General features: G+C 37.1%; 2 protein-coding genes across 2 annotated transcripts; one reads left to right on the top strand and one right to left on the bottom strand.

Moving 5' to 3' along the window:
* Nucleotides 1-12,178: 12,178 nt before the first annotated feature.
* Nucleotides 12,179-12,421, top strand: LOC140878952 (uncharacterized). The gene has a single exon (XM_073282580.1). The coding sequence runs from the start codon at nt 12,179-12,181 to the stop codon at nt 12,419-12,421; it is 243 nt and encodes an 80-aa protein (XP_073138681.1).
* Nucleotides 12,422-13,103: 682 nt separating this feature from the next.
* LOC140885236 (WEB family protein At1g75720) lies at nt 13,104-15,163 on the bottom strand. The gene is made up of 2 exons (XM_073292183.1): nt 14,923-15,163; nt 13,104-13,635 (listed from the first exon to the last, which is right to left on the bottom strand). Exons 1-2 carry the CDS (start codon nt 15,073-15,075, stop codon nt 13,153-13,155), a joined length of 636 nt encoding a protein of 211 aa, XP_073148284.1. The 5' UTR covers nt 15,076-15,163; the 3' UTR covers nt 13,104-13,152.
* Between the last annotated feature and the right edge of the window lie 5,990 nt (nt 15,164-21,153).

Genomic DNA, 21,153 nt, shown 5'->3' with positions numbered 1-21,153 from the left:
GTGATGTGAGACCTAGATTCTAAACATCTAATCTCGGGTTAAACAATAACTAGGTATACAAGCTCCAAGATTAAAAGAAATAAATAAAAAAATATTTAAAGAACATGCCCGAACCCCATGCACACATCCGTGCACGGGTCCGTGTATTTAACTGAAGGGCACACGGACCACGCACCACTTGCGTTCCCGGGTCCGTGCGGAATCATTACACTAAAAACATAACTTTATGCCCGACCACACGAACCCACACCCGGAGGTGGCACGGGGTTCGTGCACTCATAAAAAAAACACTCCAAAACTTGCTAGGGGACACGGACCCTTGCATGGAAATGGCACGGGGTCCGTGCCCTGTTGCAACAGCAAAAGAAAAGGGCATGACAGATACAATTCCATGGACAATTCAACTCGAAACAAAAGATTCAACATGCATTTCAACTCGAAACTCATAAAAAGTCATACATGTAGTTCTAGAGTTATTCAAATATTACACAACATAAAACATGATTCTGTTCTGAATTACAAGCCCAAAAGAAACAAGTTCAAATTCTAAACATGCTTCATAATACAAACTAGATTGACATGCTGATTCGACTTCTAAACCGAGTCTCACTTCTATTCCTTGATCTCGAAGCTAACCAAGCCTCCTTTGACTCGATCTTGACCCACCTGTTGCCAAGTATACATACAAAATAAAGCAACAGCTGGATAACTCCGATGAGAATGATATTTCTAGTAAAAGCAACATAACATGCAAAAACAAGTAATATGTCAATAGCATGATATAAAGACAACATATTCAATGTTAATACGAATGAAATGCATGTCTTTAAAACAGGGATATCAACTCTGATAATCAAGGAATTGCTGCTCTGCTTTCGGGATCCCGAGGATGAGATCACGTAACAACTCACCGACTCTCCCGATCGAGGTGGTGCCACGTATCTCCATCCTCTATACTTTGGTGCGACTACAAGGAGTATGCTGACAATAGGTGAACTTCTACACCCAGGCCACTCGATTATAGCCCCCAAACCGTCTAATAAAAAGGGCTTACAGCTTGCTGAAATCAAAGATTTAGGCTCAAGATGAATGCATAAGAAAACATAAAGTATTAAGCCATATAACAAAAGCTCAAACAACAAAATACAAGTTTCCCATCTTAGAAAAAGTATTGATGCAAGTATGTGATTTAAGGGAAACTCAAGAACCAACTGTCTCGAGTGTGCTATCCCACTAAAACGATGACTGCTTGTACCTTTCGATTCGAATAGTTCCAACTCTGGATAAGCGCACTTCGTCTAATCTCTTCGACGTTCGACACCTGCTAACTCTGGGCTCAACAAAATTCAAATGAATTTGTACGGAGGCAAAATAAGATCACAACGACGAACAAATCAAAAGCCAAAATTTTACATAACTCAAACGGTTCAATATCCCAAAACTCAAACCGGCGGCATAACGGTTATATTATGATCAAACCGGAAACCCAGACTACAGTATAGCATCGTAAACAACTCAAACCAATGCTAAAATAACAAAACAATTCCAATACAACAAATCACAAAATCACCATTTTCGAAATAGTCTTCCAAAAAATATAACAAATCCGAACGACGCTCTTTTTCCGATCCGACTTCAAATATACGATACATGCTAGCTCAAAAATGACATATCCGAATTTACACAAATTCTGACAACATCCCAAAATCAAAGTATACTGGATCGAAGATAAACTTATGGTAGAACGGAGCTCTCGCAGTCGTGATCGCTAATCTGTCTTCAGATTGAATTTCTAACGGACGGATCACACAAACCCGGAGGAAGAAAAGCTTGGAGGGGCCTTGGGTTTCTTCAATGGTGGTGCACGGATTGAGGGAAAAGAAGAAAGAGGATAATGAAGACTTAGTCAAATCAAAAATAGGCCAAGTTTTATATAAATTCTCATTTTTTCACTTTAGTCCCTAAAAATTCAAAAAATTGCAAATAGGTCCCTTATTGAGTAACAATTAAATCCTCGAATATCTTAATCTCCGATTATCAATCTTAATCTCATAACATCTCGATTAGGCTAATTTTTGGGTGTTACAATTCTCCCCCTGTAAGAATTGATTTCGTCCTCGAAATCGGATATAGTTCAATCTCCAAAAAGAAAAAGGGATAAAATCCAAAACTGGAAATGAATTCATCTTTCAGGATATGTCCAGAAACTGCTGTCTCAAATCGGACTCTCATTCCCAAATCTCTTTTTCAAAACCTTAACGGCTCAAATGAACTAGCAAAAACTGAATCGGTTTGGTTCAGAGATGCTTTTCTGTTCGGTCATACTCTGAATCAGTCGTCTCAGGCAATTCGGTAACTCGTCAAATTCCAATCTCAACAATTACAGAACATAAGAACATCTGGTTGGGTAATTCAGCAACAAGGATTTGGCGATAATCCGCAACTAAAGACGGAAATCACCTCGTGAAAACAAGAATGAGACGGAACAAATTGTAGGCAAGATCGTCTATCAGCTCCAGACTCTAGTGAGATTTAAACAATCTAAGAGACGATTTCTCTCTCTAATCATAACTACCAAAACCTCTGAAAGTAGAAATCTTCAGAAATATTCAATCTTTCCGATCAAAAATACGAAAATCCGCATCTAAAATTTGTATACTTCGACTATCTAGTCCAAGTAGTCTTCATTCTTGACAGGCAAACATCAACTGTTCAAAAACCTCTAAACAAATCTTGTCCCAAAACTGGTGACTAAGAAAAAGGATCATCCCAAAACAAAGAGATTTTCAATTCTGCTCGTACAACTCATCCAAAGATGCCATCCAGATAATCATCTAGTAGTTGTTGTTGTACAAAACTCCATAGGAGTTAGTGATACTCGTCAACTAGTGCAAAAGATCAAGCACCAAACTCCAGATTTTCTCTTCTTGGAGTCAGGGAGTTTCATAACTTCCTCTAATAAGAACCATGGACCTTTAGGATAGGTACCATGAATTACCAAGTCTGGTAATAATTTGAGCATTAAGTGATGGCATGGACCGCTCACCCTCACCTAGCCCAAATCAGGCTATACAGATATTGGGTTGGCCTAGCACTACAGCTTGGCAAAGCCTCTAATACAAAACATCTGTTCTGACTATCCGTCGTTCTGAGGATAATAAATGTACTCAGCTGCAATCGAATAACAAAATCCTCTTCGAAGAATATACCAAAGAAAGGGTATATCAAAGATCTCTGTCTGAAACGCCCAAATTCGGCAATCAAACAATCTGACAAAAGTTCTAACAGAATATCTATCATCTGATAATGTTTGAGAATCATTTTGTATGGAATACAGAAGCAGCTTTCACCAATCGGTCAATCTTAAACAGATAGTACCTCAAACTCAAACTGCTCAAGGAAGTTTCCTAAAGAATCCATTAGAAACATGATCTCTAACCAATTCTGAACCAGAATAAACTGTACAACAGACCATCGGGTCGTTCTCTCTCTACTATCAACTGCACACTGTTCAGAACATTGGAAAAACATACCTCTAACATCTTCTCTTTCTCATACCCAGTCTATACGGAGAAACCAGTAATACAGCTTCTAAGATCATGAAGATTAAGGAAAATCTCCTCAAAAGAAAATAGATACCAGATCTTCTAATCAATAAGATTGCTACGAGCTCAAAATCCAGAATCAGACATTGAGTCTCGAGCATCTTCAGCTGTTTCGATGCTCATGCTAAGTGATTCTTCTGAACAAGAGTATACCTCCAATCTCAATAAGAAGAAGTGCAAAGCACCATAAGGTCCTCAATACAGAAGAAAATAAAAGAATAATGAAGCGCTGATCAACCTTTTCTTCAAACAATAAGAACTGGTCTCAAAATATTAAGTCCAGATAGAAGAACTTATTCTGCTGAGTAATCGGCTTCACAACCGATAATAATCCCTTGAAGAGTTTGCGATAGAACTTGCTAACCCAAGAATATTCAAATTCCAGGTAAGGACGTCACTCTAGATCAATTCATATCGGGTCCGGTCTTGAGGTGATCAACAGAATTTCTGCCTCCAGATAATATGATCGAGGAAGGACAACTCGATTCAATCTGAATTTAGACGTCGATAGAGAAAACATATCACTGATCGGCATGCAAATCTGCAAATAACTCTCAAACTCTGAAAGATCAGTACAACTCTTCAACGGACAAGAATTTCATCGATAAGAAAAGTCACAATTTAATCTGAATATCTCTGAAAGATCCGGCTCCTCGTTCCGAGTCCGGTCTTAGGAAGATGATATTCTGATCTCAAATCAAGTTGAAATCAATTTGACGAATCGGAATCAAAATCGGAAGCTAATCCTGCTATAACATCTCCTGCAATTTCTATAACTACTGGTGTATCAACCAGATCGGGTTAAAATTTCAGGACATCCTCTGCCAACAAAAGGAATTCCTCCGCACATTTCTGTAAAAAACGGTCATTCTACAGAACAAATATCAATAGAATCTACGAATCAAGAATTCTTACCAGAGGATTTCCACTCGTCTAACGAATCAAATTTGAAACTGGCAACTTGCTGAAAATAATTCTTGGTTGCCCTGTACTTGGTTAAACAGCTCAACGGATAATAAACTCATAATCCGATAACATATGTACCAACTGTCTAGTTCAATCTTATTCCCAACCAAATCAAGAGTTGCGACTAAAGTAACCCAAAAGCTCAACAAAAGGGAAAACATCAAACTAGATTCCTCAAGTAAAAGGTAGGGAAAGTACTAATATCTAACATTCAACAGGTAGAAAAAAAAAAACAACAAAATTCGAATGGTTACTTGTCTTATCATCTCCAGGTGCACCCCGAGTCTGCGTATCCTCATTAAGAGCAAATACTAAAGTTTGTTGCATAGGAGGTTGATTCATATTCGGATAACCTCCTAGTAGATTCTGTTGCAGCGGCTGAATGGAATGAACCATGGAAGCTTGCCGCCCCTGTTGAACCATTGGTCTAAAAGAAAGCCCTCACCGAGATCCAATGGTATCACGCTGAGGACATCTCCTCGCGTAGTGTCCGGTCTGATGGCAGATATTGCAACTAACATAAATTCGAAGACAGTGCTCGCTGAGCTGTCGACCTCCACAATTGCTGAAAGATAAACCGGAAGATCCAGAACTCTGTCCTGAACCAAACTGTTTTGATCCGCTGGAGCTAGAAGAACTGCTCCCAGACTTCTTGAATTGTTTCCCTCTTGGTTGCAAAGGATCCCTTGAATTACTTCCTCTATATCCAGTTGGTTGTTGGAACGAAATTTGCCGAAGAATTTCTGCATTAAATAAACTCCAAGAAACAACCATACCTTGATTCTCCAAGGCTTTCTTCCTTGAAATCCACCAACCTTTGGCCATCCCCTGAAGTTGGTATACTACTAACCGAATTTGACGCTCATCGGTGTAGTCAAGAGAATCAAACAACTGATTGATTTCTTCTATTCAATTATCGCACTCCACAGCATTATCATTATTCTTCAAAGTTGGTGGGTTTAACGACTGAAACCTCAACAAAAGTTCTTCCATCGGTGTCAGAGTGACATCCATTCTTTCATTCGCTGAACAAAGATGTTCAATCGGGGTTGCCACTGAATGTTTCCTGATCAAAATTCATCGAGGAAACATATCTCATATTCAAGAGAATTAGGACACAAATATCTCAATTCAACAATCTCGTGTCCTTAATCTTTGTTCAAAAAATCTCATTCCATATCAGGAATAATTTAAATCCGCAATTCTAATATATATCATGCTTTAATATTTAAATCAAATAATCATGTAATTCAAATAGTTTATGGAATAATAAAGCATGCTCGCATGACGTTTAAATAATCATTTAAAGGATTCAATCACATACGAGAATTCAAATCATCCGGACTCGATCTACCCTGCTCACTTCTAGATCAACCAAGAACTTATCGCTCTGATACCACTTAATGTGAGACCTCGATTCTAAACATCTAATCTTGGGTTAAATAATAACTAGGCATACAATCTCCAAGATTAAAAGCAATAAATAAATAAAAAATTTAAAAACATGCCAGGACCCCGTGCACACATCCATGCACGAGTCCGTGCACTTAACTGAAGGGCACACGGACCCCGCACCACCTCCGTGCCCGGGTCCGTGCGGAATCATTACACTAAAAACATAACTATGCCCGACCACACGAACCTACACCCGGAGGTGGCACGGGGTCCGTGCACTCATAAAAAAAACACTCCAAAACTTGCGAGGGGACACGGACCCTTGCACGGACATGGCACGGGGTCCGTGACCTGTTGCACCAGCAAAAGAAAAGGGCATGACAGATACAATTACATGGCCAATTCAACTCAAAACAAAAGATTCAACATGCATTTCAACTCGAAACTCATAAAAAGCCATACAAGCAGTTCTAGAGTTATTCGAATATTACACAACATAAAACATGCTTTGGTTCTGAATTACAAGCCCAAAAGAAACAAGTTCGAATTCTAAACATGCTTCATAATATAAACTAGATTGACATTCTGATTCGACTTCTAAACCGAGTCTCACTTCTATTCCTTCATCTCAAAGCTAACCAAGCCTCCTCTGACTCTATCCTGCCCCACCTAATGAGAAGTACACATACAAAACAAAGCAACAGCCGGATAACTCCGATGAGAATGATATTCCCAGTAAAAGCAGCATAACATGCAACAACAAGTAATATATCAATAGTATGATATAAAGACAACATACTCAATGTTAATACGAATGAAATGCATGTCTTTAAAATAGGGATATCAACTCTGATAATCAAGGAATTGCTGCTTTGCTTTTTGGATCCCGGGGATGAGATCACGTAACAACTCACCGACTCTCCTGATCGATGTGGTGCCACGTATCTCCATCCTCTAGACTTTGGTGCGACTACAAGGAGTATGCTGACACTAGGTGAACTTTTACACCCAGGCCACTCGATTATAGCCCCCAAATCGTATAAAAAAAAGGGCGTACAGCCCGCTAAAATCAAAGATTTAGGCTCGAGATGAATGCATAAGAAAAGAAAAATAATTAAGCCATATAACAAAAGCTCAAACAACAAAATACAAGTTTCGCATCTTAGAACAAGTATTGATGCAAGTATGTGATTTAAGGAAAACTCAAGAACCAACTGTCTCGAGTGTGCTATCCCGCTAAAACGATGACTGCTTGTACCTTTTGATTTGAGTAGTTCCAACTTTGGATAAGCGCTCTTCGTCTAATCTCTTCAACGTTTGACTTCTGCTAACTCTAGGCTCAACAAACTTCAAACGAATCTTTACGGAGGCAAAATAAGATCACAATGAGGAACAACTCAAAAGCCAAAAGTTTCAATAACTCAAACGGTTCAAAATCCCAAAACTCAAATCGGCAGCATAACGGCTATATTCTGATCAAACCGGAAACCCAGACAGTAGTATAGAATCGCAAACAACTCAAACCAATGCTAGAATAACAAAACAATTCCAATCCAACAAATCACAAAATCCCCATTTTCGAAATAGGCTTCCAAAAAATATAACAAATCCGAACGACGCTTTTTTTCCGATCCGACTTCAAATATACGATACATGCTAGCTCAAGAACAACATATCCAAATTTAAACAAGTTCTGAAAACATCCCAAAATCGAAGTATACTTTATCGAAGAAAAACTTACGGTAGAACGGAGCTCTCGCAGCCGTGATCGCTAATCTGTCTTCAGATTGAATTTCTAACGGACGGATCACACAAACCCAGAGGAAGAAAATCTTTGAGGGGCCTTGGGTTTCTTCAATGGTGGTGCACGGCTTGAGGGAGAAGAAGAAAGAGGATAATGAAGACTTAGTCAAGTCAAAAATAGGCCAAGTGTTATATAAAATCTCATTTTTGCACTTTAGTCCTTGAAAATTCCAAGAATTGCAAATCGGTCCCTTATCGAGTAACAATTAAATCCTCTACTATCTTAATATCCGATTATCAATATTAATCTCCTAACATCTCGAGCTTAATTTTGGGGTGTTACATGTGAATTCGAAACATAGACATGAACACTACTGAAACTTTCTGAAAATTTCAAAATACATGGCCAATATTCACAAAAACTCAAAATGCATGAAGGAAATCAAAACATACAAATAATATCTGTACTTGGTGGCCAAAGAACATGTTATACTTGCCTTAAACCCAAAATAAACAAGAAAAGGAAGCTGAAAATGGGCTGGAAACGTGTAGAGCAGCCTTCCCTTTCCTTTTAGACTCGAGCTCCGGTCAGCCATGAGGTGGTGATACGGCGGCAAAGGCGGTTAGAATGGAGGGGATGGAGGTGGCCGACGGGTTTGGGATGTTGGAGAGGAGAGAGGCGGCGTGTTGAGGGGTTTGGGGACTAGGGTTTCAAGTCTTGATTTTAAATTTAGGGTTTGAAAATAAAAATGAGGATTTTAATTTGAGTGTGTGTGCAAAAGACTTAAAAGTGCTACTTTAAATGTCTTATAAAAGTGCTACTAGTTGTTTTACAACTCTTGCACTACTCACACCTAGTTTCTTAATATCCATATGTTTGAAAAGTTAATAATTGAAGAAAATAATTAAATCTCACTTGCACGGGTTCTAAAATGTTAAATTTTGGAAAGTTCTAAAATAAACTCAAAAATACCATAGAAGTGGTCACCCGAAAAATCCTACAATCAAAAGTTTATCTATTTTCTCAGTTTCTCATAAATCTCAAATCTTGCGAAATTAGGAATTACCGCTAGAATCCACCTTCACCTCAAGCCGGAATTGGAATTCACTGAACTCAAGAACTCAAAAATTCTATATAAATCAATAATTAAACATTTTGATATCATCATGATAAATAAAATATTTAAATAATAAACGGAGCGATTAAAATAATTTAAATAAACTATATGAACCTTTAAAAGTCATATAAATAATTACACAAGCGGATTAAAAACCTTTAAAACAAATTGGACAATCAAAAGCATTTAAATAAATAAACTATACATTTAAAATCATTTAAATAAATAAATAAGTGGGAATTTTAAGTTTTTTTAAATAATTAAGCTGTACAAATAAAATAATTTAAATAAGCAAGTTTAAACCTTTAAAATCAATAAAACTATTAAGTTGTACAATAAAAATCATTTAAATAAATAAACTTAAGCAATTAAAAGTATTAATTAAATAGTTAGTTCAATAAAATTATTTAAATAAAGAATTAATATTTTTATTAACTCATAATCAAATAAATTATTTAAATCAACTAAAATTAAAAATAATAATCATAATATTTATTTAGTATTATGCATGCAACTTAGTAGATTGGATTTTTAGGCGCTACAATTTGTGAATCCCGACGAGCAACAAGATGAGCTTCATGATTGAGGATCTTATCGTGTAAATCCTCAAACGAGATTGTAGTATCTCGAGCTTGAATAACATGTGAAAGTTCTTTATAGTCAACATCCAAACCATGAAGAACATTGTTGGTGAGATCCTCAATATCAATAGGAGCATTCATGAGATCCAGTTCATCAGCTTTGGATTTGATGAACTACATGAATTCGGTGATGGACTGAGAGACCTTGTACGAATTACGAAGTTGCATCTTTAACTGAGTTATGAAGACACGAGAAGGCTTGCCATAGGTGAGAGCAAAGGTGTTCTAGGCGTCGACGAATGTGGTGGCATTAGAAATAAATGGGATCAATGATGTAGACATCGATCCAATGATCGATGATATTCAATATCAGTTGATCCTGACGGATCCAGGCGGTGTACAAAGGATTTAGGATTTGGGAGGTGGCTGTTGTGACGAATTTTTCCGGACAAAGATCAGAACCACCAACAAATCCAAGCATATCATGACCAGTAAAGAGGGTCATGAACTGCAAACTCCAGGAGAGATAGTTGGAGGAGGTGAGCTTCATGGGCACATGAACAGCAATATTGAAGGAGATCGGAGTAGCAGGGGAGGTGGCGGCGGCGCTGGCTTTTTGTGTTAAGGTTAGGGTTAGGTTTAGTGACGTATGTCAGAGGCTCGTGATACCATGTAAAAACTGACGAAAAAATATAATTTTCATTCATCTCTGAGAATGAATACATGATATATTTATAAATAAATAAACCTAAGAAAAATAAAAAAAAACACAATATACAAAATATACAAAAGATAAAACATAATATACCGAAGATAAAAGAGAATATATTCTTATACTAACATGGTATTAATGTCGACACCACATCAACCCCTTGCAAGGGATAAATAACAAACATCCTCATTAATCGTGGCCCGGAAAATTCCCTTGTTAACTTTTGAATATTGTACAGTGGCCTAATGATTTCTCCAGTATATATTTAGCTATAGACTTACCAGACAAAGTTGACCATTCATCATTTGAAACAAACTTTTAACTCATTAAACAATGACATATTACCTTTTAATTGAATAATTAAAGATTAATTTACTATTAATTAGTTGTAACCAATGATCAACTCGCATATATGCATCGAATTCAATAGATATGGACCATATTAAAGTGAGGAAAGAACCAAGAAAAGGAAGACCACCTCGATAATTACATCAACTTTGTGAGACATTATATTCTTAATCAGAAATATTTTATACAAATCCAATCAAATTTCAAGAATTTTAACATCAGTGGAAAGTGATTCAATAAGAAAATATATATGAAAAATCCACTTTCCTGAAATAAATATTCTAAAGTTGTGTAGGTGAATGTGACGCATATTTGACTATATTTTGGAGCAAAGTTTTGTATTCATGTGATAATCATGTCAAGATATTGTAATTTCTAGGTAAAAGTCATGTATATTAACTATCACGTGAAAAATTTCAAATTAAATTTTAAAGTATGTGGCGTATTAGTATTAATTTCCATTTTCTATGCAAAATATAGGAAAATAAGTTTTTTGGTCCAATAACTTTATCTCCATTGGGTTTTGGTCCAATAACTTTTTCGATGTGTGTTTTGGTACACTAACTTTGCATTTTAAGTGTTTTTTGGTCCAACTGCATACGTGTCAGCTTTTGATTGGTCCAATTCATCATTTTGGACCAATAAAAAAATGACACGTATGCAGTTGGACCAAAAAACATTGAAAATGCAAAGTTAGTGTACCAAAACCCACATCGAAAAAGTTAATGGATCAAAACCAAAACATGGACAAGTTAATGGACAAAAAAACGTATTTACCCGTAAAATATTACTAAATTGTTTCTCTTTTGAGAAGTAATATTTTAATTTGTTTTTATAGTGAAGAAAACATAATTAAGAGGCATGTGTATAACTTGACAGTTTTTATCCTGTTATTGGTAAATTTTACTTCACTAAATTTATCTTTTTTTCCTTGTTTGATCTTTTTTCACTATAGTGTTGATATGTCACTGAAAAATACTGACATGATACTAGAAAATAATGAAGTGACACAGGACATTTCTGACTTGTGTGCATGATATCATGTTAGTACCCTGATGAAAAATGATTAAAATTTTAAAAAAAAGTAGTGGACTAAAATCGTGAATTAACCGATCAACATGAACAAAATGAAAAATGTACAAGTTATATATATGACCAAAAATGTTGTTTCCCTAATTAAAAATAATGTTTGAATAGGGACTTGAAAATGCGATTAAAATGCAATATTATTCTTGAGGAAGAAAAGGAAAAAATTAACAACAAAGCAAAAACATATTGTTTGCTTTTCAGATCATTTCTGGGGCTTTGAATTAAATGCTTTTGTATCATGCAAAGATGGACAGTTTAACACACACACAACTCTTGTTGAGGACAAAAGGCCATGCCAATGATTTGTTCACATGGCCTGAGACATCATTGAGTCCTCTGTTACATATAATATATTACAATATGAATAAAACCCTAAAAAATTTCAAAATAAAAATATATAAAACAAATAAAGAAATCATCTCCTTTAAATCTCCCAACAACAGAAATGATAACATTACACTTCTCGAAGAATATCTTCAAAAAAAATCTCATAATTCAAACTTATTTATAGTACAAACCGGTGAGGATCGAGAGAGCTAATTCAAGATTCCCTTGGAAACTTGACTCCACACATATACTACATTGCTAGGGTTTTCGATCAGGTTTTCTTGGTTTCTAGGAATGAAACTCTTCGGCCGGTTTCGCAAGATTGTAATGCGATTCATCTTCCCGGTCCATGCCAGAGGCGAGTCTCCGGCGGCAGCAACAGGGACGACTGTGGCGGCAGCTCCAAGGCGGAGCTCTTGTGACAGCAGAACTTCTTGCAGTAACTTGTATAGTCACTACTCTTCAGATTCACACTACAACGAGGCGATTGCGGATTGCATTGAGTTTTTTAACAAGTCATCTTATGATATGGTGTAGTATTCAGTTATTGAATTTAAATCAGATGAGAAAATATAATTGTATGATTAAATTGAAATTATTTTCATTTATATATGTTGCAAGTTCTTCAAAAATATTTCAACTGATAATAGTTTCTGGTAATCACTCCATCCGGCCGAGTAGCTCACTATAGCTTTTATATTTTAAACCTTATCTTTATCGAGAATATATTTAGTTAATGTCCACCGAGTGGATATACATGACGCCATCTCAGTTAGGCAGGTGCCCCAGTTGGTGCTCATCGTATGAAATATATATATAAATATATATATTAGAAATTTTGAGCTGTATAACCAATGATGCACAACTCGTCTCCCACCACTAAAACCTGTTACCGTGTTTTAGTTATGCGAAAAATTAAAAAAAAACAACTAAAACCCGATCGGAGACGAGGTGGGGAAATATTGTTGGGCAGCTGAAAAGTCCTCATATATATATATATATGTGTTGTATCACTTTATATTTGTTGATAACTAAATATATATTACTCCTATCAAAATTTTCCTATGTTACAAGTTTACGTGGTAAACAAATTAATAAACAAAGAGGGATTCAAGAATCTTTGAGTATGAACCGAGTCAAACATATTCTAAAAGTAGTCATATTCCTGAATTATTGAAAAATTGCCAAAAAAAGTAAAATAAAATATAAAACCTCCAATTATTTCCTTGCATATTATATATATACTCTCGATTATAACATATGAATTCTCAAGCCGTTGCAACTCCTGAGCTTCCCCTTTTCTTGGAAAAAATCCCTCCAAGAAATGGTATCAATTGCTTCATTTTCTTCTTCCTCGTAGAAGGTTGCCTTTGCAACACAGTCTCGGCGCTAGTCGATGGCTCCACATGAATGACTCGAGCCACGGATGGGGGGTTCGCGAACGTCACATACTTCTTCTTTTGGAACTCGATCTTCTGACCACCATTGCTTGTTTCCATTTTCACGTGCTCCACTGGTTCATTCGATTCCTCGACGAACTTGAGGTCTTCCTCGACTTCAAGGTCTAACGCGTGTGCGTCGGTTATATGTGTCTTTAGTTTTTTGAGCTCCCTTTTGGTTTGTTCAAGTTCTTGTTGCAAAGAAGAGAGGAATTTGGCCATTTGCATTCTTTCTTCTCGTGCCCTTAGTAGGCTTTGTTTGGTGACTTCTAGCTCGGTGTCGTGGTCGTATTCGTTTGTCACGTCTTGCATCTGTTTCACATATAATTATAGCTATGATTTAAAATCTTTATACACACATATATATATTATAGCTATGATTTAAAATCTTTACACACACACACATATATATATATATATACATATGTGGTGTTATATGTATATATGTATATTAATACAGGAGCAGGATCAACAAATAACGAACTATGAATAAATCAGGCGACAAATATTTCGAGACAATATCCACAAGGGTCTAACTAGAACGTATGTTCGAAAGCTCAAAATTGACCGGAACATATCAATAATTCTTAAAATATAATATGATTCGTGGTTTCATTATTTCATATGACTTTGTCTTAAAAAGTTGAAAGTTTAAGTTTAATTGACGAGTTGTATATATGCTCATGCACTCATTATAATATAAGTGAATAATCTTGGAATCTGTCTTTATTAAAAAAGGGGGTCTGTAGTCTATATATACATCAAGCAAAGTATAAACTAAAATTATATTCCGATTTGTTAGGACAAAATCAAAGACACCTATGAACAAGAGGAACAAGTAGTGACAATAATTGACCCGTAAAATAAAATTCCTAAATTTTATATATAAATGATTTTTACCAAAATTTAGTTTTGCCTCAAGGTTTTTCCCTCGAGGAATTTAATGTTTAACTATGATAAAATATAGTATATTACTCCCTCTTAGAATCCATTGCTCATTTTTTTTGTCAAAATTTCTTGATCTTAATTCAGACCTAATTTGCTGTATACATATGCATGTAATATATGTATATGAATGTGTGTGTGCATGTGTCTATTGTACGTTATGTGTGTGTGTATACACCTTTATACCAAAATAATTAGTTTCCATGGCAATTCTTTTTTTTTTTACAAGATCTTGCATGATATTTATTTTGCTACCACTTAAATTAAATAAAAAAAATTGATATTCATTGGCAATGATTCAATAATCGAAATACACTGAAGAATTGGTACATAAAATAAAAAAATATTAATACCTTCAAAGCTCCTATTTTTAGTTTCAGAAGACGAAAATAGAAAAAAAGAAATTCATTGACAAATTTAAAATTTTCCCCTAATTTCTAATATATATACATTGTTTTTCAGATTCAAGTGCAACAAAAGTTAATATATGTGATACTGGGAATTATTACACATTGATTAAAAAATTTAAAGTATTAATAATAATAAAATTGAGATCTATGTAGCCAGTGCGATTCAAGTAATGACTATTACGTGAACAAGATTATTCGAAAATGTAGTAAGCAAATGCAACTTATAAGATTATGGGGTTATCACCTCTTTGAGCTTATAATTAGCATAGACCTCGCCGGCAAGAACCCGCTCTCCGAACAGCATCACGGCCTCTTTGACCGATCCGAAGGGAGAACTCGTGTCGATCTCCGCCTTATTCACCATCGGCGGTTCATGACAACCTTCCATTCTCTCCATCGGACGAACAAGAATTATTACTATTCGTATCGTCGAGAGTTTATCGATGAAAGAAGAAAACTAATTAAGACTATTAGATCTTAATCACCAGTTGGATGTTCTGTGTTTAATAATATGTGTGATTTTGTTATTATGAAGGAGTGGGGTGATTATTTTTGTTTAGAGGAGGTTCGTTTCTTGGCTTCCACTTCACTGAAATTCTGTTGCTAATACTTTATTTTGATAGAGATTTTATAAAGTTACTAACGTGACACGATCTCATTCGTGAGACGTGTCAACCTTATTCATATTTATAATAATCAGTAATATTTTTGGCATAAAATGTAATCTTCGATTCTTCGTTCTCATTTCTTTTCCTCTGTCTAACGCGTCTTAATCTTTCTTCCATTGAATTTTTTTTCAATATTCAAATCTTCCACGGCACAAGATTTCTATTTTCATCCTTAATTTTCGTACAAATTTAGGGTTCTTAATTTTCAAATTCGGCACTGGGGACTCGGGATTTGAAAGCCGCTCAGATCCACTGATTCAAAGTCGAGGTATGTGCCAGAAGACCTTTTACGTGTCTTTAAAATTTTACAATCCAACAAATGAACATGATGAACTCTTGAAGCAAAGGCATTTTGTTTAAACCATATTAGTTTGATGCATCAACAACGAACGAATTTTGAAATTGGAAGGGCTGTCGTAGCCGAAATGGCGAAATTATTAACCCGATTTGAAGGTGGATTCAAGGATTATAGGCTTTGGTTGATCGGAACTGCAACATGTGAGAATTATTTGAAGTGTCAGGTTTATCATTGAACCATGGAAAATGATTTTTGCTTCAAAATCGTCTCTCCCTGGAATGTTTCCCAAGTATATTTTCACATTAAATTGATTGGACTTCGGTTCCCGGATGCATTTTGATAGACTTTATGCTTTGATGATTGATTTACTGTTTATATGTGAAGATTGAGTTTTGGCTCTCTGAACATGTTTCATGACATTGTATAATGTATTAGCTTTTGCAGCCTTATATTTTGATACTGATAGAGCATACTAGTTTTTGGTGATGTCATGCTTTGGTTTTAGGTGCTCCATTAGTTGTTTGTTAATTTATTGATTGATCTTTAATGCCTGAATCAGGAATAAATCTTATTTACTCTTCTCTTTCTTTAAAGTATGAGTCTTTGTTCTGATTCTTAAAGAACTGCTAGAATTTTATTATATTTGTTTATCACAACAAGCCCGTTCTGTATACCAATGCATTTGATTCATAGTTTGATTGCGTAACAACCTTTTCACAGCTGTTCCTGCCATTGTTACAGCTTTCACATTTCAGTTCAATGGTAACAAAGACACGACTATTCGAGATCGGATATGAATTAATCTGTTTGTTTATCTAGTTTTGGATGGATCTATGTATATATATAGATATGTATGGAAGAAATTAGAAATGTTTCCATATTGTTATGAACTTGTATTTCTAATTCATTCACCATTTAACTCCTACTAATGGATCTCATGCAGTTCATGCCATTGGAATCGAGCTCGGAACGCCTGCAAACATGAACTTTGCTGTGAAAATATCACTCATACTTTGTGCAGCCATCTACTTTGCCATGGGCATTTTCGGGTACTTTATATTCAGGGATTTGACCACGGATGACATACTCCTGAATTTTGTCAAACAACGTCTGCAAGTTCGACCATCAGCTCGTTGATGTGAAATATAATCCGAATAAATTATGCACTCCATTTGGTTCTCGTGTTCCCTCTGCTTAAATTCTCACTAAGGAAAAACATTGACGAGTTTTTGTAGTAACATGTATCCAAAAGTAATGATTAATAGGTAATTAATCAAGTGATCATGTTTAAATTTAATAAAACATGATTAAAAAAATTCCAAATGGATTAACGGATCCAAAAAATAGATTCAGGATACTCGAAAATGGTGGGCATGGCTCGGGAGGTTCGGAGGACCCAAACGTAATCGGAGTCAAGACCGGAGGCCCGAGGAGTCCGGACGATCCGAAAAGGGGTTCGGAGGATCCAAACCAGGATCGGAGGCTCCGTCGGTGGAATCGGAGGACCCAAACAGGGTTAGGGCTTATGTCATCAACTACGTCAGCAAGGTGACGTGATATGAATCTAGAAGGCGCTCAAAGATTCATATTGTTCCAAGATTTGCTTCATGATTTACATTCGAGAGTTGAAGGGTTTGGAATTCATGTCAATCAAGTTGGAGTACTTGAAGATCACTTTGAAGGATGCTACAATGTTATTGAAGTCCAAAGAAGTCAAGAGAGTGGAGAAAATGTCAAGAAGAACACAAAAATAGGTGACACAACCCGAGACGCATGCGCGCCCGCGTCTTGTTCTCGTGCGCCCGCACCTGTTTGACAGAACATTATGTGTATTAACCCATAACTCATTTTAAGATAATAATATATTAAACATAATTAAGGGCTGGTAATTAATCAATTTCGGAGTATTATTGGACTTTGAAAAAGAATTTGGGCTTTTGACTTTGGGCCGGATCGGAAGCTCCGAACCCAGATCGGAAGCTCCGATCCCAGCCACTTCATAAGCTCAGCGGAAGAACCGAGACCAGAAGCTCCGATCCGGGAACGGACGTTCCGATCTCCGGCTGCCAGCTTTACCCGATGACTCAGCCGCGAGTTTTGACAAGTGCCGAACGGAGGGCAGATCGGAAGCTCCGATCGTCGGATCGGAAGTTCCGATCCTGTCTGATTTCATTTGAATTACGAATTCCCGAGTTTCTTTCTTCAGTTATATAGTGTGAGTTATACACTTGAGGGCCCTATCGGTTAAAATAGAGGTTCTGGAATAACCAAGGTGTGGTTATAGTCTTCCGGGACTAGCGACTCCAAAGGGCTATCTACGGACGAAGGTATGGTTCGGGAATCTATTTAAGTTTTGGAAGTACTTATTAGCTTAGTTAAGGCTTATAGAATTTATGTAGTGATACGGTGAACTTTTGAATATAGGCTTGGAACCTAGGATCCTACTATACTTGAACTAGCCTAGAGGTACGTATACATTGACTGAGATTGCCAGTGAGTATACATGTTTATATGTTGCATTTATTTGGCATTATTATATGGCATGATATATGATTTACCGCTTTCTATATTCATATGTCATGTGCATATACACGTTGAGCCTATATCTTGTTATACCTGATTATAGAGCCGCTCAGCTCTATACTCGATAGTCTGTCACTGAGAGTACAGCGACGGTGGGGGCATTTATGTCTGTCTACTCTGGTGTACTAGACGAGTGTGGTTGCACCCAGAGGTTGATCCGTGCGGTGGCAGCACTCATGTGGCGCCGGTACTGAGCATGATTTTTCAGATGACCCTTTACCATCATTTTGGTTGTATCACTACAGATTTAAGCCTGGATTATGTTACTAAGCTGATATGTAAATTATGGTTAAGTTTCCGCACGTTTTTACTCTGTTAAGTATTTTACTGTATTAAGTTTAATGCATGCTATTAGTTTCCAGTTAGTAGGTGATTCCATGCAGGGTCACTACATTTTTGGTATCAGAGCATGCTTAGATTTTGGGATTAGTACTTAGGATTTAGTTTAGTCTTGAGTAATTCTTGCGCATTTGGAATTTTAATGTGCAATTATTTTCAGGATATGGCTCACGAGAGTCACGGTAGTGTTGGCCAGGGAGGTGGTCATCATCATCGTCATCACCTCCATCATGATGATCAACATCGTCATCATGAGGGTAGACGTCGCTACTCTATCAATAAATTTATGCAAGTAGGACCGAAACCGTTGGTGGGAGGCGAGAATCCTGAACAAGCAAAAAGTTGGATGTCTAAACTTGAGAGTACTTTTCGTGCTTTCGATTGTACTGAGGATCAGAAATTGGAAGTTCTAGAATTTGTTCTAGAGGATCGAGCACGTTTTTGGTGGGATGCCAAAGCTGCTCAGGCACGTACTGAGAGAGGACAGGTGACTTGGGGAGATTTATGTCAGCAGTTCCAGAAACTGTATTTTCCTCCAGCTGTTTTCCAAGCACGATCGATGGAGTTGCTTACTCTGAGACAAGGATCAATGACTATTGATCAATATCAGCAACGATTTCTTGATCTGCTACCTTTCAGTCCTCATATTAATGAGAGTGATGCATCGAAGTATGATCTCTTTCTACAAGGTCTGAACCAAGATATCTACTCACAGGTTGTTGTCTGTGATGACCCAGTATCTTATGAGACTTTGGTGAACCGTTGCCGTCTTGTGGAGACCAGCAACAGGCGTGCACAGTTGTTGATGCCAGCACAGCCTAGTGGATCATTTGAGCCTCAAGCTCAATCTGTTGTGCAATCTGGACCTACGTCTTCTTCTACTCCTACTACTTCATCTGGATCTCTTGGTTCACGAGGTATGTTCCGTTTTGGGAAAAAGAAGAAGAAGGAGGAGTTTTGTAGTCACTGTGGAGGGAAGCATCCTGCAGCTTCATGTCGGAGAGCTACTGGTGCTTGTTATATTTGCAGTCAGCAGGGACATCTGCGGAGAGATTGTCCTCAGCGCATGGGTTCTGCTAGTGGATCGGGATCACAGGTTGGATCTCAGGCTTTTACTTTTCCACGACAGCAGCCAGCACCACAGAGTTCTTCTGGTTACCGTCCCCAGACTCAAGGGTAGGTATTTACTCTGTCTCAAGAACAGGCTACTGAGGGAAGCGATCGCATGTTGGCAGGTACCTTTTTGTTATATGGTATTCCTGCACTTGTTTTAATTGATACTGGAGCATCGCATTCCTTTATTTCTAGTCGCTTTGTTAAGAGACATAGATTACCTTATGTATCATTAGATATGGATTTAGTTGTATCTACTCCGCTGGAACAGGAGATAGTAACAAAGCGTCTAGTGATGAGTTGCTTTCTGGAGTTTGAGGGTAATGCGTTATCGGCTAATTTGATGATATTAGCGATGGCAGATTTTGACTGTATTTTGGGAATAGATATACTGACTTTTTATCATGCTACTATGGATTGTTATCAGCGTCTGGTACAATTTTATCCTGCTGAGGGTGATAGCTGGTATTTTTATGGTGAGGGTGCACAACCTCCGATGCCACTTGTTTCGGCTCTGAAGTCATGTCATGTCTTGGATTCAGGTGGGGAGGGCTACCTTATCTATGTAGTTGATATGTCCATGAGTAGTACGGGTATTGATCAGTTACCGGTAATCGGTGAGTTTCCGGATGTATTCCCTGATGAGATTCCTGGTTTTCCTCCGGTGCGAGAGGTTGAATTTGGTATTGATTTAGTACCAGGAACTATGCCTATATCCCGAGCGCCTTATCTTCTAGCACCATCAGAGATGAGGGAATTGAAACAGCAGTTACAGGATCTGCTTGATAAGGGATATATTCGTCCGAGTGTTTCTCCGTGGGGAGCACCTGTTTTGTTCGTCAAGAAGAAAGATGGATCGATGCGATTGTGTATTGATTACAGGCAGTTGAATCGTGTCACCATCAAGAATAAGTATCCTTTGCCATGGATTGATGATCTATTCGATCAACTACAGGGTACTTCTGTTTACTCCAAGATAGATCTAAGATCTGGATACCACCAGATGCGGGTATGAGACTCAGATATATCTACGACTACTTTTAGGACCAGATACGGGCATTATGAATTTTTGGTTATGCCATTTGGTTTGACGAATGCACCGGCAGTCTTTATGAATCTGATGAATCAGGTATTTCGAGAATATCTGGATAGATTTGTTATCATCTTCATTGATGATATTCTTGTCTATTCTCATGACAAGGATGAGCATGCACAGCATTTGAGGATTGTTTTACAGACGTTACGAGATAAGCAGTTGTATGAGAAATTGAGCAAGTGTGAATTCTGGTTTGATCGGGTAGTGTTTCTCGGTCATGTAATTTCTAGTGAAGGGATATCTGTTGATCCAAGTAAGATAGAGGCAGTGCTGAACTGGTCTCGTCCGACGACGGTTGCTGAGATTCGTAGTTTCTTGGGTCTAGCTGGATATTATCGTCGGTTCATCAAGAATTTTGCACAGTTGGCCAGGCCTTTG

This window comes from Henckelia pumila, chromosome 2, assembly GCF_033568475.1.
Source record: "Henckelia pumila isolate YLH828 chromosome 2, ASM3356847v2, whole genome shotgun sequence".
Classification (NCBI taxonomy): Eukaryota; Viridiplantae; Streptophyta; class Magnoliopsida; order Lamiales; family Gesneriaceae; genus Henckelia; species Henckelia pumila.
Note: the sequence above shows the minus strand (reverse complement) of the source record. Positions and strands in the feature narration are given on the sequence as shown.

Bases quoted from the DNA above. Each gene is read 5' to 3' on its own strand.
- LOC140878952 (XM_073282580.1), top strand. From the start codon at position 12,179: ATGAAACTCTTCGGCCGGTTTCGCAAGATTGTAATGCGATTCATCTTC.
- LOC140885236 (XM_073292183.1), bottom strand. From the start codon at position 15,075: ATGGAGAGAATGGAAGGTTGTCATGAACCGCCGATGGTGAATAAGGCG. The intron at 13,636-14,922 runs GTGATAACCCCA...TATGTGAAACAG, and splicing joins CTAATTATAAGCTCAAAGAG to ATGCAAGACGTGACAAACGA.